The sequence below is a fragment of the Vanellus vanellus genome (genome assembly GCF_965231255.1).
Source record: "Vanellus vanellus genome assembly, chromosome: 3".
NCBI lineage: Eukaryota > Metazoa > Chordata > Aves > Charadriiformes > Charadriidae > Vanellus > Vanellus vanellus.
The window spans coordinates 83,233,445-83,257,927 of record NC_138907.1 but is presented as its reverse complement, the minus strand read 5'-3'; the positions used below and the strand labels follow the sequence as shown (position 1 = coordinate 83,257,927).

The 24,483-nt window shown below is 44.5% G+C and overlaps 1 protein-coding gene across 1 annotated transcript; it reads right to left on the bottom strand.

Moving 5' to 3' along the window:
* Positions 1–836: 836 nt before the first annotated feature.
* On the bottom strand, positions 837–22,608 carry FAXC (failed axon connections homolog, metaxin like GST domain containing; the record flags this gene model as incomplete). Its single annotated transcript, XM_082481471.1, has 6 exons — positions 837–1,120; positions 2,714–2,830; positions 7,969–8,186; positions 16,160–16,356; positions 21,780–21,915; positions 22,334–22,608. The coding sequence occupies 6 exons, from the start codon at positions 22,606–22,608 to the stop codon at positions 837–839; spliced, it is 1,227 nt and encodes a 408-aa protein (XP_082337597.1).
* Between the last annotated feature and the right edge of the window lie 1,875 nt (positions 22,609–24,483).

Genomic DNA, 24,483 nt, shown 5'->3' with positions numbered 1-24,483 from the left:
GAGACACACTGCACTTAGTAACAAATCCCAATTCTTTAGCCTTGCCTAGCAATAGCAGACAACAGCCAGTGGAAGGAAGTAAAAACATAACATTAATTCGAAAACACAGAAGAAATTTGGCCAACACACATTCCAGATGAGTGTTTGGCAGGTTATACATTAAAACTGACATTTCCCTTCTGAATAAAAATATTCTAGAATAGCAATTTCCATCTTCCGCAAAGAGCAAGAAACACTAAAAAGCTCCTTTCTGTAGGAATATGTTTTCCTCCTGCCTTCCTTAACTGTCTCCGAAAGAACTGGGAGTAGTTCCTTCCTGCAGACACTGTAGTAGCATAGGTATCTAGAGTGTAGGTAGCTATCATATAAAATCCCCCCAAAACTGTGCCAAATCAATACAGCATCAATCATTTTCTTCCACGGGAGAAAGGTGTGCCAGTCATGCCTCTTCCATTTTCGTCCTCAACCCATCCCTGTAAAGATAAGATATCAACACAAAGCAGCTCTGACAAATGCTCCACTTCCTGAACGTCTGTCCCACCTGGTTGTGGGACCTGGTTTTGAATGCGAACAAAAATGTAGATTGAAAGGTCCTGTTGCCCTCTGGAACTCCAGCTTGCCCATGCGTGTTTTAAATAACTGTTTACCTTGGTTCCACCTGAACAGTTACACAAAATGAATTAAGGTTGAAATAGTCCGGGTAGCATGTGACATCTGAGTCAAGCACAATGGTCGCTTCCAAAGTGGTATAAACCTCTTCTTAACCTGGAGGAGAAAATAAATCAGACTGATCCCAAGAAACAGCTTGTCTGCAAAATGGGAGACGCTTGTACGCGTCACTTGCATTGTTCATGATCTCTGTAGTCATCCATGTCCACATCTGAATCAAAGAGGGAGTGTCCAGTGTAATCTGTGTCAGGGGTTTGCGAAATACTGTTCCCTTCCTCATCAAATGTTTCTGTCCTTGAATAAAAACTGAAGTCCTGCAAAGGGGAGTAAGTCTTGCTTGCTTCACTGCTTTCCTCAGATTCGTACAGAGTGTTATCATCATCATGGTGCCATTCTGGCCAAAATTTCCTCCTTATTCTTTCACAATACATAGCAAGGTTAATCAGTTCACCTGCAACACAGCACAAGAGACCCCAGTAAATACATCCAGTCAATAATGCCGTAACTCACCTGCTGACGCAGACACACATTAGCACTGCTTGGAAACAAATTGTGCAGGTTCTCTCCAAAGAAGTTTCAAAATTCCAAGATCTCATCAATCCTCTTAGCGGCTCCGCTTCTAACTTTCATGTAACTTAAAACACGTATTATTAACCTACGCACAACAAGAAGGGTTACACTGGAATGAACATAAATGCATGCAGCAAAATAACTACCCCAAATTCAACCTCGATAGAAACAGATCAAAACAATATATTAATACTGTAAGTTTTTCATAGTAAAATTCTAGCTCATTTTGCAGAAATCTGGTTTCTAAAGACAGAATTTCATCCTAGACATACAATACACTCGTTTACTAAAATACGGTGAATTTGGGTTTTCCACCACCAGATGGCAGCGTTGTCTGCAAGATTAAATTCACATTCTGAAGTTTTGGTACAGTAACTGGCTCGCCCTTAATGTTCCCAGCCTTAGTCCCTTACACATTATGTTTATAGATACATGTATGCTTAAAGTGTGCTTAAAGAAGACATTACAAACAAACTTCAAAGAACGAAGAAATAATAGCATATTAAAGGGAATGTGTACATGAAACCTGCACTCAAAATAGCATGAGTAGGTGGATAAGTACAGAGAATCATCCATAGTGTGTAGGTACTTGCAGCTATTACCATCTATTTATTTTCATTAGAGACAAACTAGTTCAAACAACATACTATTCCTTCTTGAAAGCCATGGACCCTTCAGAATTTTATCCATGATTCCCCCAACATCAAGAGGAACTGGATAGCCTATACTTATGTCCTCATCTCAAGTATTTTTCTCCTCAAAGTTTTAATAACGAGCAACTCTATACCTCCTAATTGTTGCTTTAGTAGCAAATCTACAGGTCAGATTCATTCCTTTTACACCTATTTCATATTGTTTTCCTCCTTAGCTCTTCCCACTTTTCATACTGCCTTGTTTTGTTCTGAAAAGGGATGCAAAGATACTTTCACATGCCTGTACCAACCCACATTAAAAAAAAAAAAAAAAAAAAAAAAAAAAGGCGTGGAGGGCGAGGTATCTTTGTTTCCAATTCACACCAAAACACAGTGACTCCAAAATCAGGCTGGACTCTTTCCTTGCCCAGCATCTTCAATAATAGCAAAGGCTGTAATTTCAGTGGGACAATAGCACTTGCAGTTCTACCGTCAATGAAATTACTCAGTTCAGCAGAATCTGGCTCATGGCCGTGCATCTGTCTTCTCATACTTTACCCAGCATTCACTCTTTAGAGGCATTCAGCCTTTGCTATGTTAAACACAGAAAAGATCAAGTACAGGAATAGAAACAATTACTGTGTAGAACATTAAAGAGAAAACAAACAAGAATTTTAAGGGAAAGCAACATTACAGGATACAAATGCTACATCAAAGGCAAAAACAGCCTGTGACGCAGTTGAAGTGCTGCTGCAGTCTTCAAATGTCCTTACAAGGTGCTTCAAGTTTAAACATGGCAAATGTCATCAGGAGTTTTTCAGAGATCACTTAAGCTTTCTTACCTTTGATCAGTCTCTCTGGTCGAGTCCCTGGTAATGTCCACATTGCCTGTGCCAGATGCCCGAAGACAGTGGCATCAACAGTGGAAACATTTGGTCCCATAATGTATTTCTTGTCACCTGTAAATACAACAGCAAATATTTCTCAACTGGATGTCACTTCTCCCAATTACAAACAAACAAAAAAAAAAAAGAAAAAAAAATTCCTGGTTACATCTTTAGCAATTTTTTTTACTGAAATCTCTTAGCTGAAAGTGTTTACTGGTTCAAAGACAGGAATTCAATGATGAATACGGTTCAAAAGCCGTTGCTAGGGTTCAGCAGGTGAAATGCAGTACTGCAGCTTCCCTTGTGCTCATCACCTCTGTATCTAGGCCAATTACAGAGCCACCACTAGCCAAGTAACCTCCTCTGCTTGTCACAGCTAGCAGTGCATACACAATGCACTAGTGCTGCTGCATTTAAAATCTCTGCAGCCAGCGGGTGTCTGAAAGCACAATTTTCTCCTTTGGTGCAAACCCAAAATCGTTCAACCGTGGTTCAAAAGCACGAAGGCACTTGCTGAAAGAAGCCAGTCACCCTTTATCTCTCATGCGTGCAGATCCAGTTTCAGGTTACCCACATGTGAAAAAAGAAAGTCATACCCAAAGCTTTCCTCTCCCATCATTTGTTCAGGCTGAAACCAACACAGCAGTCAGACTGGCAGCAACTGCTCAGGAATGACCTGCATCTCCAGGAGGAGGACACATCCACGGGCAGGAGTGAACAGCTCCTCTCACACACCACCAGTGTGGTGTCCCCACCCAAAAAACACTGGTTTCTACCTAGCAGGGACCAAACAGAGGCACATCAGGCACAGAGGTACGCAAGTGAAACAGCAGCTGCTTGGGACTGGCCTGGGCCAGAGGAGACACACGTCCGCTCCACACCACTATTCTGTTTACCTTTCTGGGCACCCCAATGCCATGATGGTCCTAAGTGTCCACCACAGCACAAATTGATAAACACCTACGATAGGGAAGAAACTCACGTTTCAAAGCCACCATTTGCAAAGAAACATCCAGTATAAACTTGTTTCCTCATCACAAGTACAAGACTAAGAGCAAAGACCGCATACAGGGCACACAGGTGAAACACGGGGTATTACAGAGGTCAGGTTACATGGTTGCACTGTCCCTGCCTTGGCTCAAAGTGCTATAAATGCTGTGAAAACATGGTATGTAATTGAATTCTCCAAATCCAGTTACCCCATCTCCCCAGGACATTCTTTCCCTGCCCAATATAAGCTGCCTGTAATTCAGCGGGTTATTAAATGTTAGGGTTATTGAGTGACTTTAGAAAAACTGTCCAGCAGTAAAATGCATCAAATTCCAGAGTACGGTACAATGAGTGCTGTCATCCCCCTGCAGTACAGTGTAGCAAAGCAGTGCTTAGGAATAACCAGTAACAACAACCTCCTCTAGCCTGTCAGATGTAATTTTAACATGGAGTTAACTCTCCCCAGCTCTTTCATGGTTGCATCAATCTGGTGTTTGAGAACTATGTACTGGGTAAATGTTGCGTCTTTTCAGTATTTATGTGATGCCTAGCATTCATCGATCTCAAGCACAGCTCAATAATTGGTCCCCGAACCACAGTTATATGCCAACACTAGGAATTTAGCACCATACAACCGGGTCTGAGACTCGATCCATAACAATGTCATGCTGGGAAGTAATACTGCTGTTGCCATCTTGCTACAAATAAGGCAGGCAGTGAGTGAGGGATGAACCATCCCACTCGTTTGCAAACAGAGTGGCTCCCCAGGTACAACACCTGCACCTTCAGCTGTGTGGAAACAAAGGAGAAGAGGAAGACAGAGCTGCAGTTCCATAAAACTGTAAATCTGGTTTTAGGTCAGCCCGCACAGAGCCTTCATGCACGTTTCCTTCTACCAGGTCCAATCTGTTCCCAAAACTTCCAGTGCAACATTTTTCCAGAAGACTTTCTGACAGACCAGGTATGATCTCTCAGTGTCTAGTTTTATGCCAGATTACACAGCATTTGTCACATCAAGACTGCCATAGTGCTAATAATCTCAAACACCTCGCTGCATCCCCCGGCTAATCCAACAGAAATGCAATCACCTGGTCACACTGGACTTGGATCATATTTGTACTGCCTGGGGATTTGAGAGCACACAGCTCTGCTATTTATGAATGCAAGCACCAGAGGATTAAAAAGCAGCTACTTCAGCATTGGATCAAGAAACCCCAGCAAGAGACAGATCTATGATACACAGTGCCGACAGGAAACCTACACCCTTCCAGAGCAGCATGTACAGCCCAGGCAGGCTGCTGCAGGACATTTCAACTAGCATTAGAGGCTGGCGTCCAGGTTATTCCCACCTCCAAGCACCCCTGCCCTCCACAAAGTTTCCAATGCTTTTCAAAAGCCCGTTCAGGCAGCTGCTGCCCTGCAACTCCCTGCTCAAAATCCCTATTTACCTAAAAGCCTGAGGCAGGCAACGAGCTGAGAGAGCACCAACAGATGTATAGGCACTGCTCACTCACTTGCATCTTTTAAATAATTAGCAAAATGTATATTTTTATATACTGCTAGTTGATATGCCCAGTTCCCCCCACTTCCTTACACTACTACCAGGCAGTACGAAACTACTACAACACAAGGAAATGACATTTGCAGTTTAAAGACTGCAGGACAGAGAGCAAAATGATACCAACAGGGCAAGCTGATCCATCACAGGACTCCATGGTCCAATTTCCATGTTTCTAAGAGATCTGGGGGAATCTGTTAGGGAAACAGGTACACAGAAGAAGGAAAACTGATTTTCAGAAATTAAAAAGAAAGAAAAACAGCACCCAAGATGTGACTGGGAACATCAAAATGAGTGTCACAAGACCTGACAGCTGCCAAGTTATCATTCTCTGGAAGCAGCTCTTGGAATTTAAAAGTTATTCTTGTTCCCATGTGAATGGGTCTGTTAAAAAATTGGGAGCATTAAATTAATCTGATATGCCTGACGACTGACAGCTACAGCTTGGTATGTGCAGCTATTCTGCATGATAGGCATCCTTTTTAAGCTCTTAAGATTTGCCCCTAATTAACAGCCACAATGCCAACTGCCTCCTCTTCTGAGAAAACACACGGGCACATATACATGGAGTGGAATCTCACAAAGACTGCTGTGCAGGCAACAGGCTGACTGACCACCTTCTCCTTCCCCCTGTGAAACAGCAGAGTCTCCAGTCGGGCTGGAAGTCCTCATCCCACTTTCTGTCCCCATGCCAGGATACTACCTGGAGGCCACAGTCACTAGACCTAACCATAAACACCTGGCTGGAGAAAACCTGAGCACGTTGGTGTTAATGAAAAATCAAGGCAATTACAGAAAAGTAGATAAATGCACCAACAATTAAAAGGACGAATATAATGATTCATATCTGCACACTGACTAATCTGACATCCATTTCAGAGGGGAGGATGAAAAAAACTTTGCAAATCTGAGTGTCAGCATAGACTCCAGAGACAGAAGGATGCAGACTTCAAATAAGCAAACCAAGAAACTTTTACAGGTATTCGGGAACACATTTTGGTTTGAAGGTTACGTCTACTCTTGGCAGATAGGGATGACTTTAGCACAGATACATCTACTGCTGCTCCGTTCAGCTCACCAGCATTGCCCAGCCGGAACAAGGGGGCTCTGCCGAGCTCCCAAGTCATAGGTTGAACTTGCTCCATCTCCCATCCTAACCCCATTCCTCTCGCAACGTACATGGAGCCATGTGGTGCCAACCTCAAAACTATGGGAACAGTAGTCCCTCAGCTGAGGGCACCTTGAGCTGGTCACAGCTCTGCAGCACATGTGCCCAGGCCTCCTCTTCTAAAATGAGCTGTTCCCTCCCTTCCTCCTACAGAAAGAAAAGGGACCTCTTAAGCTCCAAAACTAGGTTTTCTTTGAAGAGGCACTGGAATAGGCAACTTATTTTGTTAACAAACAAAATGCAGCATGAGAAAGCACTGACAGAAGAGGAGCTGTCAACAAATCCCCCCCTTAGACACGTGATGCACGGGCACAGTGGACTTTTCCCAACTTGCTCTCAATCCAGCGATTTGGCAGGTTTATTTCAGAAAAAAAAAAAGTCACAGAAAACTCTACACAGCCCCACCTTGGTACTCTGCAAATATCTTCCTTTCCAAAACACCTTGGAAGTCCAGGAGCATCTCCCTTCCCTTTCTGAACAAGCACTCAATTTCTGTCTTCTGCTGGGCTCTCCTCACCTTGCTCCCTCTATCCACTCCATACTTACCTATTTAGAGCACGTGCCATATGTCCTCCTTCTGGAGCACAGGGCAGGGAGGCATCCCTCCTGCCCTCCACTCAGCCACCTCTTTAAAGCAATCATAACAGGGAACAAAGCAGCCATACAGGTACCATCTCTCTTGGTTCCTTGCACAAGAGAGACACAAGCTCAAGGGAAGTGACAATCTGCCCCAAACCAATTCCTCAAAACACAAATTTTACACAGGAGCACAATATGGTCAGCTCACAGCAGACTGCAAGGCAAGAAGCACAGTGTAGATAGCTTCAGTGCAGATTTCAGCCTAAGCTACGCAACAGAAAACAGGCTCATGTGGTTCTAGCTAAGTGAGGTCAACCTTAAGACTAACACTATGGGATCCACCCATGACAACCAAGAAGTCTAAAACCACCTATTTTGACAACACAGACCCATCTCCTACTAGCAGCTTTGAATAAAGCTGCTAACACCAACCAAATACAACAAAGTCCAGCTCATCAAAATAACATCTGCAAAGAGTTTTCAAACGGCAGCCTCGTAACGATCTATCAAACAGCCATGAGTCCCATGAAGAAAAAATAAGACCCCCCCAAAATATAAATAAGAGGTTTGCTTTGCAGAACTAAACACTACCTTTTCCTAAATTCATATAGCAAAATACTCTTCCAAAATCGCAGGCCATGTTCTGCTCCTCTAGATACACATACCTGGTGCACAGAGAAGAAAGCCGCTTAGCCCTCTAGAGACACAATTTGGTAACAAACAGCAGGGAAAGAAACACTGGCCCTGCCAAAGCGAGGGTGGGACTGAACGACAGCAGCAGTGCAAGCTCTACCCACTGACAAAACAAGATTATTTGTTTACGCGTCAAGCTGCCAGGAAGCACTTGCAGATAGTTTCATCCTGTGGACAGCAGGCTGTGATCAAACAGAACGCGCATAACTCGCTGTACATTACCGAGGAGGCCTGCTAGAGTTCGCATGTCCTTCTCCATCAGTGTGTACATCTCCTCCTCTGAGAAGCGGCCGATGCCGTGGCCATACATTTCCCGCTTCACGATCCCTTTGGTCAGATGGCAGAGGATCCACTTTAGCAAGTCACTGAAGGGGCCAAAAAGTGAAACCATCTTTTGCGTCTCGTGAAGATTTTCCACCCATTGGCAATAAGCTAAAGTCCTAGAAGGATGCAAAAATAAGTTATCGCGGTGCAATATCCAGACAGCCCATCACCACCCCTACAAAGACTCACACAAAGGTTAGGCAGAGAGCTTTTTTGTCACCGAGTGCTCACTGCCCTGATGGAGGGGTAGTTTCTAGTAAAGAGTAGACCCTGATGCAGCTCACAAGTGGCAGCAGACAAAACTGACTTTGCAGTACTTACACAGACTGCCCAGTGCTTATTCTCTCAGTAAATCATGACTCACTTCAAGAGAAAATACAATTCACACTGAAATATAAAATAAAAGCTGCAGAATTCTGCTAAACTCACATAACAAAATGGAGTGCCAAAACTGCCAAAAGGATTTATTAACTAAAGATGATTGACTGCACAGACCTGGGAAAAATAACAACAAAACAGCCCACAAAGAAACCAATCTTTCCCACCAACCTGTTCTCCCTGCTTTCTATACTGCTGAAACTTAGCCAAGCAGTAACTTTGCCCCAACATAAATATTGCAGCAGTCATTTTTCAGAACACCTCTGCTCTCCTCAGAAACTAACAATGACACAATCTTTTAAAAATAAAATTTAAAAAAAATGAAGGAGCGGTGGTTATTGGGTTAGGTTTCTCCTGTGTTTTTTCCTCTCTTCAAAATGTTGGTTTTATGAGAGAGACATTTCCAAAGGACTCTGTTGTATTTCATTCTGTATTTCAGCTTTATTAAATGGCAAATATATTATTTTGAAAGTTCTTTTTATAAAAACTTGTCTTACCAGCTGAAATTTGTTTCCTCCATGAATTTTTGTTCTTTACTAAAAGAAAATTGATTTGTTGCTGTCACTACTCAAGAAACTTATGAAAAAAGAAATACTAACTTTTTTAGTATCTATCATCTCACATTACGAAGAAACCAAAAAGACCATATGATTTTTGTCACCAGCTTCAAGGGATTTTGGAAAAAGGGCTAAAGACACCTCTAAGTAGAAATGACAAACATACAAACCCAACAGAGTCTCAGAAACACTCAGAGTTGATACGCATATTCCATTATGTATGTAGCAACTTCCAAACTGAAATATCTAAAAGTGGTGTTACATATTTGAGGTCATATGAAAACAGGCCCATGCAGACATGATAAACCAGTGGAGCTAGATCAAAAGTTGAAATACCGAAAGTTGCAAGTTCATATACATGATTATATTAAACATTAACTTAATAATCAAATGTTTCCATTTCCAATGTGATCAGAGCTCAATGGAATATGACTTCAGTTTTATCTTTGCACACATTTCTAATTGCACATAATTTCCTTAGTGCTGATATGGACCGCCTAATTCAAGACAGAATAAAAAACCAAAATGGTATCTCCTGAAGAAGTCTTGTGAAATTTTTTTTAATGTAAGTTTTATCAAAGTCGTGTATGTCATGAACAGAAGTTGAATTCAGACATACCATCAGGAACAACTATGTTTACACCATGAAAATGTTCCAATCTTTAAGTTTCCACATATTCTTTACTTGAATTACTAATAATGTAAGGTAAAAGAACCCAACAGAGCAAGTGAAAGGCATTTCAATTCTATTAAAAATTGTCCACTGCAGGACAATGCCTTCTCAAACTGATTTCATTCAAGTCAATAACAGTGAGGCATATGCAAGTTTTGCTGCCAATGCATGAACGGTGAAATACGAAAATGCACCTGCTGTGTTTCTGATGGCTTTTACCCTCAACAGGTTTCTCCAGAACTTCTTGCATTGTATTAATATGACAAAAGCATCCCACTGACGTTCCACGTGCTTCAGTATCACACTTCAAACAGAGGTGTTCTGCACAATCCTTGTTTTTCAAAATGGATGCATCAACTCAATTCATTGGGCTGGTTTCAGCACAGTGGAGTTTGAAATAAAACTAGATTTAGCGAAAAGCACCAGCACAAAAGGGGGAACATGAAGCCAGCAAACACAGGAGTAAGCAGTTACTGAAACTCCAGAAGTATTGTCTTTGGCTAGAAGATGTGGTGCAAGACTGCCTTGCTCCAGGAACAAAGGTAAAACAGGATTTAAGAAGGATGGAAAGAAGACTGTGCTGAAAGCATACGGGTGCTCCATAGAGCAGAACATTTCAGTAGTCATGTTTCACTGCCCTGGGAAAGGACAAGGTCCCTTAGGCAGGTGCAACTCTGCAACACAACTTAGCTGCTCTAGGACAACAGGCCTGGCCACAGAGAGGGACGACAAGAAAAAGAAGCCAAAACAAAACAGAAAAAGAGAGGAGACTCTGCTGCACCATTTTTTAAGTCACCCCAGTCGCACAAGACTAACTGGGCCCTATAGATTTGCCATCACTATTGTCCACTCCAACCACACCAGCGAGCTGGCACCGCACCAAGGACAATCAACCATGTCCAGGATGGCTTTAATTTCATGAGACAGGATAAAGAAGGTTTCCCACAAAGCTAATTAGCCTACACTCTAAATCAAAAATAAATTCCCCTAGCACTCACTTGCTTTGGGGCAGAAGGTCTGAGTCTGGAAGAAGCAGAGATCAGATGAAATGTTTAACTATCAGGACAACAATGCAGGAAGAGCAGAAGTGCACAGGATTTAGGTAATCCTGCTTAGGCTAAACTGTCAAGCACAATCTTAAGATATCTGCTTGTCACTTTGAATGAGTAAAGTTGTCACAGCTAAATAGACAACCACAGAGTTTACTCCTAAAAAATTATGGGTTTGAGTATACAAAAGCAAAGAAAAAAGCAGGCTCAGATTCAGAGAGACAGTCAAAAGCACTTTTAAAACTGGCTTTACAAGCACTTTGTTAAAATAATTCTATTCTAAGGTTCATTAATCTGTGCTTCCTATCAAAACATGCTCCTCTGCATTTAATCCCACCCATCATCCCTCTGCTCAGACTACATTACTAGAGTATTATTAACATTACAAAAGGTTAGAAAATGCCAGAAATCGGGTAGTCTACATAACCTCCTTCAGCATAACTATACATTTTAAACTACAGTTAGTATTTATAGGATGACATAATTTTTTTAAACATCAGCCTGAACTGAGCATTTTGGGAAACATTAACATTCTCATTTGTGCCAGCACATCTGTACAAATCTTGGAATATAAATAAAATAATAATGCGTTAAAGAGCAATGCTGCGGGGGTGAAGCAAATCTGAAGTCTAAATGTAAGAGCAGCTTTGGCCTCAATACATAAATCAGGAGAGGAGATGGAGAAAGTGACTCATCAACAGTGGCTTGCCTGATTATCTCCAAACTGACTGAACATCAAGGCAAGGGGGAGGTGTTCACAAGGATGTGAACTGGGGTTATTTTTCCTATCTGAACCCATGCAAAGTGGAATTTCTTGATATACAAAAGGATTATAATGAATTCATTCCACAATCTGCTGTAGGAACCCCACCTGCTGTGCACCAGCCCAAAGCAACTAGCTTTTAAGCCGCCAGTGGCATTCAAGGCTTATCGTTGTTAAGAGCAGGAGAGACATCACTCTTATAATTGGCTTGATGTATTTAAACATATTTATATTATAAACATATTTTATGTTTAATACACAGCAAGTCTGAATGCCGACCAAAGTCAGATTCATTTGTATTTGTATTTGTTTGTATTTGTTTAATATATGCATTAATGACCTGGATGAGGGGACAGAGTGTATCCTCAGCAAGTTTGCTGATGATACCAAACTGGGTGGGGTGGCTGACACCCCAGAGGGCCGTGCTGCCATCCAGTGTGACATGGACAGGCTGGAGAGCTGGGCAGAGAAGAACCTAATGAGGTTCAACAAAACCAAGTGCAAGGTCCTGCACCTGGGGAGGAAGAATGCAAAGCACCAGTATAGGTTAGGGGCGGACCTGCTGGGAAGTATCTCGGAGGAGAAGGATCTGGGGGTCGTGGCAGACAGTAAATTATCCATGGCTGAGCAATGTGCCCTTGTTGCCAAAAAGGCCAATGGAATCCTGGGCTGCATAGGGAAGAGTGTGGCCAGTAGGTCGAGGGAGGTCATTCTCCCCCTCTACTCTGCACTGGTGAGGCCACAACTGGAATACTGTGTCCAGTTTTGGGCTCCCCAGTTCAAGAGGGACAGGGAACTGCTGGAGCGAGTCCAGCGAAGGGCAACTAAGATAATTAAGGGCTTGGAGCATCTCCCTTCTGAGGAAAGGCTGAAAGAGCTGGGACTCTTTAGCCTGGAGAAGAGAAGGCTGAGGGGAGACCTTATTATGGCGTACAAGTATCTAAAGGGTGGGTTGAAGGAGGATGGAGCCAGGCTCTTTTCAATGGTTCCCAGTAACAGGACGAGGGGTAACGGGCACAAGTTAGAACACAGGAAGTTCCATTCAAATACACGGAAAAACTTCTTTACGGTGAGGGTGACAGAGCACTGGCACAGGCTGCCCAGGGAGGTTGTGGAGTCCCCTTCCCTGGAGATTTTCAAGACCCGCCTGGATGCAGTCCTGAGTAATGTGCTCTAGGCAATCCTGCTTTAGCAGGGGAGTTGGACTAGATGATCTCTGGAGGTCCCTTCCAACTCTGAAAATTCCGTGATTCCGTATTCTCATACCATGCTTTTCCTGTACTTCAAGCACTCATCACATACGTGATTTTACATGGTCTTCTTGAAAGACAAATTAAGAAAATAGTTAAATATGTATGTGCGTGCACACACACTTATGGATCACTAAGGTTGTGTTTGACAATACAGTCAAACCAATCTAATGGGTTAGTTTGGTTAAGCTGCATATCTAAGGCTTTAGGTTCTCACTAAGCACATTAGTGTCATTGGCCTGAGATCCTTCTCCTGAGATTAAAGTGCCAGAAAGCACCTGGCAGTGACTGCTAGCCCTCCAGGCACCAGGAGCTGCCTGTTTTGAATGCTGGCAGTGCAAACGAGCCCAGCGTGCCAGCACCAGAAGGATGTGAGAATCTAACATCCTCCAGCCCATCCCACACAGAGGTCCAATCCCACAAATGTGCTGCAGATACACCAAAAACTCAACACATCCTGAAGATGGCTGCAGGTTCCCTGCTGGTTTCTGAGGACCAATGGGTCGCTGCAGGCAGTGGAGGTGACACAAGGCAAGCCTTCAGCAGATGACAGAGGCCTGCACTGGATGCAGGACCTGGGACAAGAACCACAATATCGGTCCGCTCCCATGTCTCCCCTGATGACCTGGCCCAACACCTATTCAAGTTAGCAGGCTTTTTTTTTTTTCCTTTTGCTGATTTAAACATAGCAAAAGCTTAATAGTTACAGCATTCTCCAGGGACAGGAGCTCCAGTGCCAGCTCCAAATCAGTCTTGTGCATCTCGGAGATACGCTCTAATCCCAACACGAAAATAGGTATGCTCACTCGCTTGCTGTCTTTCTGCCCAACCCCTGCCAGGTATCTCAGCCTGGGGCAGAGGCAGGGTGTCTAGAGCCCGAGGTTCACAACAGCCCTGCATTGCTTTCAACTCCAGCCAGAGCAGCAATTTCCACCTGTAATAGGCACTAATTGGTGAAGATGAGCAAATACCTCAGCAAAAGCTAAATGTTTCAGGAGGAGAAGCTGAGCACCCACCAGGATTAGCTCCATCCAGAGACAGCACACCACAGGATGTACTTTGCTCCTTTGATCGATAAATGTACTACAATATTACTTATTTATGATGAAGCTACTTTGCATGCTGCTGGCAATCAAACGGTATGAATCAAATTTTACATCACTGCTTTGGAGGCTTGATTTTATAAACCTTATTCTGCAGAAAGGCAATCACTGTCCCAAGTTCCTCACCATGAGACTTGAGGACACCATGAACAAACTCTAAGCTTCTGGTGAGAAGTGGGCAGGTTCAAGGACCAATGTGAAGGGATCCCACAACCACAGATGCAATGCTGTCAGGGAGAAATGCGGTCCTACGCAGCTAAAGTCTGATTTTATGTTGGTGTAAATACAGGATGGTCAAAATTGTTATCCAGGACTCAAAGCAGTACAACTGTAATGCATCACAGCTCAAGCTCTGCCTAGTACTGAGAACTGGCATGGTATAACCTCATTGATGTAGGAAGCATCTAGTACAGCCACATAGCAGGGACATACAACACTTATAGTCGGATGTTTCACTACACTGCAGCAAAAATACATGCCTTAGGGAAACTCAGCTGTGTGACTAAACAGGAAAGGCAACAGGGATATACAGTCAGGCACGCACATCTCTATTCTTACTTGGTTTAGCTTTGTCCACCCGTTTCAACGCCACCTCTCTGGGTCAGCGCCTGAATTTACAATACCTGTCCCCCATGCTCCACTATGTTATGCCCAGCAGTGCCAAGTCAGCTCAGAGGGAGGCTGCATGGTCAGACAACAGCTTCACAGAGGAAAGCAGGATTTGTAATTGAGACACAACAGCAGTATAAGTCTGTCATCAGTAATGTTACATTTAAAGCAGTTAAGTCTATGGACCGCAAAACAACCAACACTAAGGCAAGGAGATGGAGCATTAGGGGATTAAAAGGCCTCATCTTCCCTTTGGCAGCTATAATAATTGAGGGAGGAAAAACCATACAATCATAGAATTGTCCAGGTTGGAAGGGACCTTTAAAATCATCTAGTCCAACCATCAACCTAACACTGCCAACACCACCACTAAACCTTGTCTCTAAGCACCACGTCTACCCATCTTTTAAATACCTCCAGGGATGGCAATTCCACCATGTCCCTGGGCAGCCTGTTCCAACACTTGACAACCCCGTCTGTGAAGAAATTCTTCCTAATATCCAATCTAAACCTCCTCTGCTGCAACTTGAACAAAAAAAAAAAAAAAAAGTTACATTTGCAGGCTACTTGAGTCAGATTCTTGAGGCTATGGCACTGCAGATGGGCATAACTGGCGAAGGCCACACTTTCTGGAAAGCAGGGATTACATTTCTAAACCACATCATTTGAATCTGCCTACTGAATGCTAAAACTGTTCCCAGGAAACACTAAAAATTATTTGAACAACTATATGTACACGTTGCTGCTCATCTTCGATCACATGGTAAAAGAAAAAGCAGGTAAATGCACTCAATTTAAATCACACATTGTTTTGAAGAAAAGAAGTACAACAGAAACGCAAGACTTAGTAGAGCAAGGACTTAAATGCATGCTAGAAAGCAAACTACTGGGAAAAAGCCTTGTGCCTCATTAGGCAGCCAGCACAGCATCCAAGATGCCATGTCCACCTGCTACTTCTACAAATCCAGGCTAGAAAGGGCAGTTAAAAAGAACTGAAGAGTAAAGGGGGGGGGGGGGGGGGAGGGGGGGGGGGCAGGGAGTGGAGGTGGGAATCACAGGTATTATTTTCAAAGGTGTCAGCAAAATGCACCAAGTACCAGCAAAGTTATATTTACGTTTCCATTCATACCATATTTCAGCTTCTCAGGATACTGTGACTAAAACTGCATCCTATCAACTGGCAGTGCTGTCAACAATACATATTAAAAGGAGTATCCTGTGTTAGAGAAAAAGCAATAATCCGTATTGCAACCAGATGTACAGATAATTAAAATCAGTAACAGTAAGAACAAAATATTCTGGATTCACTATGAATGCTGGATTTGTTCCCCTGCACCACCACCACCCCCCTAAACCACAAATGTATTCAAACACCTTGATTTTTCGCTCGTTATTAACAAGGCTGTTTTTATACGGAGATCGTATGAAAAAGGACAGAGGAACAGCCCACTGCTGCTCCCTTCTGCAAAGCTGCAGGCGAAGGGCCTGAGTCCTCACCTTGCTTGCACAGCATGGTAACTTTTCAGGGCAATTATCCCTGGCTCATACTAACGTACACAGAAAGAAGCAGTAGTTTTCTAGGGTGAAGAGAGTTGTGAGATTAATAATTAGGTACCTAAGCTTTCTGCAAGAGAAAATAAGCAGGCACGAGCGCAGGGGCACATCTGACAGGTCAAGAACACAGCCAGCTTTGCCATGCAAGCTTACCAGTAGAAGTGCTCCTCCACCATTTTTGTCACAGCTCTGGAAACAGCTCTTTCATGTGGACCAAGGTGTTTATTTAAATTCACTCCAAGTTTCTCTTCCAAAAAGTCAATAATGAACTCAGTGCCAGACACTTTCTTGTGATTGTATTCAATCCAAGGCATTTTCCCTTGAGGGGAAAGTTTTCCATCAAAATAGTTCTAAGAAAAAAAAGCAAGTAAACAAACAAACATACAGACAAAAAAGGCCCTTTGGGTTCCGTTTCAATTAGAATAAAACTTTAAAAATATTTTTCTGTGTTTTTAAATGGCAATTTTTTTAAAAAAAATTAACTCTAGACTAGTGGTAGCTCTTCAATCACAGCAAAAGCTTTACCCTATATGACAATTCAGATAAAATTACTTCCAGGCCCGGCAAGGTGTTATACGCTTTTATGTTGGATGACACATGATGTAACATTTAAGTACCCAGGTTATTTAAGGGGTTGGAGATGCTTAGATCTCCTAGAAGGTTGGGTTTGTTATTCTAAACAAATTTTTAATCACAGGACTGACACATAAATTTGGCTCTTGCACAGAGCAGCACTTTTCACACTGAAAGTACTTTATACAGATTTATTCACTACCTATCTCAGACAGCTGCATTACCCCCAAGGATAAAACACACACAATCGCAAGCATATAATGAAAGGCCTATCATTCCTTCACTGGGCAGGAGGGAAATCGGCCTTTACATGTACTTCTGCAACTTCATAACTTCGAAATCTCATACATTTACAGGCGTGCTTGTTACAATTGGGTCTCCGAGATCCCAGCACCAGTACAGTGCTACTGCATCGCTGAATATTGGTATATCTACTCAGAGTAGCACTCACGTAGAAGTAGCAATGTATTTCTCCCATTTTACAGTCAGAAAAGGTGAAATACAGAGATGAGAGAATTAATGTTTCATCTGACAAACAAGAGAGGAATTGCTGGCTTCCAAAACACGATCGGACATTTGACTTCAATTCTCTCTTACTCTTGAAGACAGAGACACAAGGCAGAACTTTCTACTTTCTTGTGATTCACTTCCCCGTGTCCTGTTATTTAATGAATGAAAAACCCCAGCTCAGAAACCCAAACCATAGAGGCTCACAATAAACAGGCTCTGTACTTAGTCTCTGGAAGTCACTCTAAGCATTTTGGGGTCTGGCTCCTAATCACTGGAGGTTTAGGGTTAGCAGTTCTGGACCTCAAATATTTACACTTCCTGTATCCACTAAAGATGGACTAAGGTCCTCCCGCAGCAAGAAGCGTACACCCACACGCGCCTCCAGCTCAGCCTGAGAGCATCCTGGCTACCGCTCAAAACGCGGATGAGCAAAGCACTACGAACGTGCGGCCATTCCCAGAGACTCTTCCCTCGTGGATGAAAACAGAAGCGACGGGCAATGCTGCTGGGAAAACAATGCCTTCTGGCTGTAGCCTTTTCTGGGATTTCTGCCCAAACAAAGAGCATGGCAGGAACACTGGATTATATAATGTCTCATCTACTGCATCCCCGCACGGGTGAATAAAGCAACTTAATCCACCCTGCTTGCGCATATGAGAGGCATGGGGGTTATTACTCTGGTCCATGGGAGAAACTCTAAAACTGCTGAACACCTGAAGCTGAAAGGAGAGCACTGCCCACCGCCCTTCCATCTTCCAGACCCTTCCTTCATCAAAAAGGCTCTTTCAGCACTCAGACTGACTGATAGGTTTCCATAATTTTTCATTACGAACTTACTACAGAATCATAAGCTTCTTCTGGAACTATAGTGTGTCTATACAGCACTGAGCATCGCTCGCTTAATCTTTGTTAAGCCCTTTCAGTGTGAGATTTCCCTTCCTGTGCACAAACACGGACGTTTTGCAGAAGCTACTAGACCTGAAGATGTGTTTATTACCTATTGCAATTACTGTAGTCCATTTCATCTGCAACCCAGAAAAGAAAAGCAAGTTCTTATTATTCAACTGCACATTTCTTCAAGCACATATATAATACATATAAATAAATATGGTGTGTAAAAACTTGTTAGTATTGCACTAATATTACACTCTCAAAAACACAAATGAGAGTTAAAGTTCCTATAGGCAAGTTGGTTTATGGAAGCTTAAAAAAGCCTTCTCAGGATTTTCATGTTTCATTACATGTAGTTTATCAAACAAAATAGAAAGCATCTTTCAATGACCTGAGAAAACCTTAGTCTCCAGACAAATCTGTTATAATGTTCTTGCATCCACTGGTCTCAAATGGGTATTTTTAGGCTGGAAACCTCAGTACCCTTATGGCTTCTGCTAATTGATATCAAATATTTATCAATTTTCCACTTAAAAATTGTTCCAGCTGCAAAGCAGGGAAAAACTATGACATTATCATTAAAAAAAAAAAAAAAAAAATCAAACAAAATATTCCCTTATAGTACATTTAACTGAACTGCATCCTGCAAAGCAACAATAACAAGAGCTCCCCAGAACTTCATTTATAGAGGAATTTATGAAGAGAATGGCATAGGGTACTTCAGGGGTAATTTTATCGTACTTTCCAGAAAAAAATAGGTTCCACATTTTCTTTTACTTTTACTCATGTCTCTTCCAAAGGAAGCTACCATCTTCACAGACCTGGCAGGAAAACAGCACGTTTCTGTTGTGCTAATTACTTATCAGATTATATAAATGTTCAGCTCTTCATACTTGTGAAGGAATCAAAGAACACCCAAAACACCTCCACAAACACCCAGAATGGGCTCTTTCAAAACAAGCTTTATCAAGAAAAGCATCAAACATTTTGAAAAATCAGACAGGTACTATGACAGTCCAGCTGGGGTGGGGCTGCCAAATTATTTTTGATGGAGAACTCACACCTAGAAAGGCAGATTCAAGAAAACGTAAGCACACTACAAGAGTACATCTGTTGGGAGAAATTCAGATGAGAGTAAGGTAGGAACGCGTCACCCAATTTCACTTCTCACATGCCATTAAAGCATGTTGTGTAACACACAACACATTATTCAATAGTCTGATGCACTATAACAAACACAAGGAATTGAAAGAGTAAAAGCAGTCTAGCCACCTCTGCTGCCTTTTCTTCACCCTGTTCCACAACCCTCCCTTCGAAGCATCCCCTCCCCAGTAAGATGATGACCACAGCAAGTCTCTGGAGGCGAGCCCCAGCACCAGCTGCCACCCACAGCACCATTGTTTCTCCGCCACCACTCCCACCATCACGCAGGGAAGATGTTTCCTCTTGCATCCAGCCATACCCCCTTGCACACCCACACCCCTGCCTGCCAGGGGGGCCATCGGATACCTCTGTCACCTACAGTGTCCTACAGGTAACACAGCCACGAGGGAACCAAAAAAAAGTCTCCAGGTAGTGGAGTAGTCCAAGTACAGGAAACTTCATAACTCTAGCTGAGAGCAGCACTGCCTGCTGGCTCCCCTCCTGTTCCCCTACCTCTTAATCCCATGGTGGCATCTATACCTTCCTCCTTCCACCGGAGCCAAACTCAGCACCGTACTCCTAACACAATGACAGAAACAGAATCTGCCCCTTCCGGAAAAAAAGCTGCGTCCTTTCCTTAGCTCTACCACACTTACCTCTAAAACCCTATATAGGGTCAGTAACCCAACAAACACCTTAAACCCATATAAGCCAGCATGGCTAAAAGCAGCAACCTGGCGTTCCCAGCATCTGTGGGACCCATTCCTGCTCCTGCAACAGTGCACGTGAAGCAAGACGAGTTAAAAGCAAATAAACTAAACCATGGCTCCAGCTAGGCCAGCTCTGGCCCAGCCTGATCTGCCATAGAAAAACACGTGCGGGAAGGGAGAAAAGGGAGCCACCAGCCACTGAAGGCAGGCCTGTTGCTTTTCGTGGTTCTGCTGACCTGTGCCAGCTTAGGTGCTCACAGGTAGTAAGGACAGAGAGAGAGACGCGCAACTTCAAAAAACAATGCTGACCAGCAGTACAGAGAATAAAGAGAAGATAACCCTCTGGAAATGCCTCTCCCTCCAAAAAGCTGGGTGAGTCACTTTCACCCAGCATTAGCTGTCTAAACGACCCCATCTTGAATCACACAAATGCGCAGTATTATATTTTAGAAGTGACCATATCCTGTCGCAACCATCTTTTATAACTGCAGCTTGCTTTAACTACTCTCCACTAGAGCAACTTTGATCAGTGCAAACCTCTGAACCACATCAACAGCCACCAGAAAGAAAACAGATCTCACCAAAATCGGTTTCCCTTCAAATGTGCAATTTCTACCCAAAATTACTCCAGGTGGAGAAGCAATGTGCACTAAGTCATCCTGCTCCAATGACATGTTCAAACTTCAGTTATCTTGCAGGTTCTGTAAATCTAAATGAGGAAAATACAAACCATGGGATGGAAGACTCGCTCTTTAATGCTCTGAATTATCTGATTCAAGTACCATTAAATCGTAAGATAATGAACATTAAGTTCGGGCTTTTAAACATTTAAGCAAAATGTACTAATTAGGTTTTCTTTCACTTCCGATGTAAAGGAGTTTAATCACATACAAAACTGAATGAATATCAAGCACAAATGTGTTAAAAAAATAATTGTAATATGGTTGTTTTTCCTCTGTAAAACACTGGACATAAATGAAACATTCTTCCTAATACCTTGGTCTGCAGGAGTTAGAAGTGACTTGAACTCATGTGGGGTGAGCATGCAACTTACCCACAGCTCAGTCTCTTTGACACAAAGATGCCAAATTTATATCACTTGGGGGAAAAAAGAAAAAAAGATGAAAAAGAGAGACACTTCTACCTAAGATCCTCATTACATTTATCACCATTGTTGTATCATCTTACGTATATTCAATACTTTACACAAACAGAAAAAAAACCTGTCCCATGTTTCGAAGAGCTTTCAGGCTGTACAGCCTGTGGCACTGCAACAGGGCACACGCCAGACTCACAGCGTCACAAGTGAACCTTGATGCTAACAGGTGAGACTGCTACATTCAAATTCCTGCTCTCCCAGCTTTCATTCAATGGAGTAACTCAGGCTTCGTCCACTGTGGGAAGACGGCCCAGGAGGCACCCAGCCACAATTAAGAAGCAGCCTTCATGACCTCTAAAAGCAATCCTGTCTCCCTTCACTGGAGGGGACACACTGGCAATGGAAGGTGAAGTAAAAGGCAGGCACATCTTCCCAGGAGAGCTCCAGAGAGAAACCCTCCAGGAAAATAAGGAGCTGCAGCTGTCTAATCCCAGTCTCTTTAGCACGGTGAAATTAAAAAAGACCAAATAATGTGTTATATAAACTCCAGACTACTCTCCCACTTCAGCATTTCCAGCCAAGTTAACTTCTAACATTCACTTAGCTTTGCCAGTTAAATCCAGAGCTGTTGCAGACCAATGTTATTCAAGTCGTGTCTTTAAAGGTTATACACTGAGTTTAAGCAGAGACAAAAAAGCATCAGTGTACCCACCTCGTTGTAGGTGTATGTTTACATCTCCCTGGGTGAGACAGACTGGGGGGGGGCGGGTATGGAGAGGGGATGCCTATTTGGCATTTCATGAAATGACAGCAAACTGCAGTGTAAAGGAAAACTGCAGAGATGTACCTGGTAGGGCAGATCAGCCATCCTTAAGTAAGTTTCCATTTTCAGACAGAACGGAGATAAGCTTGGAACACCATTGGTAGGCCTTGAAAACTGATGCAGTATAATAGCATCTTTCGAATCAAGCTCTTCCTCTTTCCTGTCCAAAAAGAAAGAGAATTAAAACCGAAAAATAAAATTAAAAAAAAAAAGACAAAGGCAAACACAAAACGAGCAGGTGCATGATACATCAGTATATTAAACAGACAAAGGAGACAGCCGAGGCGACACGCAGAGCCTCCCTTAATGGGCTGCTGCAGCGTTTGGATTCCTCGGATCCAGAGCCGGCGAGAAGCATTAAAAAAAAAAAAAAGAAAAAAAGGTAAATGGCAAAACGACGATGAAGCAGAGAACAACCACACACACACACACGCAGGCCCCAACCCCCTCTCTCCCCTCAGGTAAGTGCGCCCTCCGCTTCTCCTCAGGGGGCAGCGCCCGGCCCGGCCCGGCCCGGCCCGGCCCCGCCGCAGGCCGCCCGCCGGCTCCGCTCCCCCCGCCGCCGCTCCCCGCCTCACCGTATGGCCAGCAGCTCGTGGAGCAGGTAGGCGGCGGCGGCCAGCAAGGCGCCGCCCGTCAGGTACAGTGTCTTCTTCCACCAGGAGTCGGAGCCCAGCGCCGCCATGGTGCCGCCCGCGCCGCCGCCCGCCAGCGGGAAGGCGACGATCTCCCCCCCATAGAAGGCGGGTGGCGGCTCCTCGGGCCCCCCGCACCACCCCAGCGACAGGCTGCGGTTGCGGCTCAGGTCCGCCACGCAGGAGCGGGGCGCCGCCAGGCCCACCCCCCACAGCATGCTGCGCCCGGGCCCCGCATCCCCCGCCGCACCGCCAAGCCCCCCCCCAGCCCGCCCGGCCCTGCCCTGCCCTGCCCTGCCAAGCCCAGCCGCCGCGGCGGGGAGGGCCGCGCCGCGCCGGGCGGCTCCGGCGGCTCCCTCAGCCGTCGCTGCGCGGCTGCGCAAGGCGGCGGGGAGGGATGGAGGGAAGGGGGGGCCGGGCCTGCTCTTGCGGAGGCGGCCGCGTTCCCCCCTCCGCCCCTGCCGGGCCCGGGGCGGGAGGGCTGCGGGGCCGGGGGTTGAGAAGCCGCCGTCCAAAATTTAGGGAGAAAGTCGTGAATGGTGGCCGCTCTTTAAGGGCTGGGGTTTTGCCCGTGAGCCGGCCTTGGTAAAATACCCGTGGTCCGCTGCTCCGGGCATCACCGCCCCGTTGCTTTGGGGAGGAATAGGCCTGGTATTTGGTCGCTTTATTTGGGATAAAAAGACACCACGCCATGGCATCCCGCTGCCTGGCCGCAGGTGTCTCCAGACAACTGACACCCGGTGGCCAATTTTCTTTCAGTTCTTCTGGCGGTGGGTGAGGTGACGGAGGAGAAGGCCTTTACAAGCAGAAAGGGAAGCGCGGTGACCCGACAGGGTGTCCCCCGACGTCCGTCTGTCACTGAGGGCCCCCGCACCCCCTCACCCACCACCTCCCTGCATCCGCGGGAGCCTTTGGGGACGGTGTGAGCAGGACTTCACATTACATTCTGCCAAACACCCACAGCACGCTGACCCTACAACGCTATCAATGCCCTTCGTTTTCTGATTAATACTACTGCCCAAATAGCGTAGTCCACCTGTAAATGCTGTGGTGTGTATGGAGCTGCTCCAAAAAGCTCCCATTTCATTTTATCATCAGGGGCAACAGGAGTGACCTGAATTCTTCACACAAATGGAGCAACTTCCAGTGTCCAGCAGGGGACAGACGGAGTCTATGACCGGGGCTTTGTAGATGCTTTAACTCAGGTTGTGGGATGGATTAGACAAAGGAGGAAGACAAGGAAGAGGAGAGCCCTCAGCAAAGCCCTAGGGTTCAGATCCGTGTGCCAACTTCTCCAAGTGCCAGCAGCGGCCAGTTCTGTGTTCAGGTTTGCTGGGCAACATCGGTGAGAGCAATGGTCTCTGCCTCCCGCCTGCGCTCACCAGGAAGGATGCCGTGCTCTGACACTTCCCTGCTGGAGCTCCTTGCAGCATTTTGTTTTATTCCTCACTTTTAACTTGTTGTTTATGGGTATTCAGTAACCACAGGCTACAGTGCAAGAGCCCCATGTTTAATACATACCACGTGTTTGATACTGTGCTGACGCCCTGCTCTCAGGAATTAATGGGATCAGAGAGGTCCCAGGGACCTGGTAAATCTTGTTCCACAAACAGGTTGCTCTCTCCAAAACCTGCTGAGCTCCTTTGCCTTCACCCTTAGTGAGGTGCGGGCTGAGCACCTTATTCACAGCTTTTGGGCTGCTCCACACTATCAGTGATGTACAGGTAGTGAAGTAAGAGCGGAAAGTGAGAGTTAGCAGCCACTTCATGTCACAGCTGATGATTTGCAGCATGAGGTTTTGTTAAATTCTTACAACAGGGCAGTGAAGAGACAAAGAAGAAAAGTGCTTTTTCTCTCCTACAGCACCTGCAAATCTCAGGCTGAAGATTTGTTTCAAGTGGCAGTCAGCCTAATAAATCTGGACTGTCACAGCCTGGTAACTGGTCTCAGCTTTTGCTACTGCAAGGGAATTGCTTGCTGTGTTACAGATAAGGGGGATCCAGTTACAGATGGGATGTAAGCTTCTGTGAGGGCAAAGAAAGGTCCTGGCCATCTACATCCCAGCTGCTGCCACTGCTTGACTTTCAGAGGCA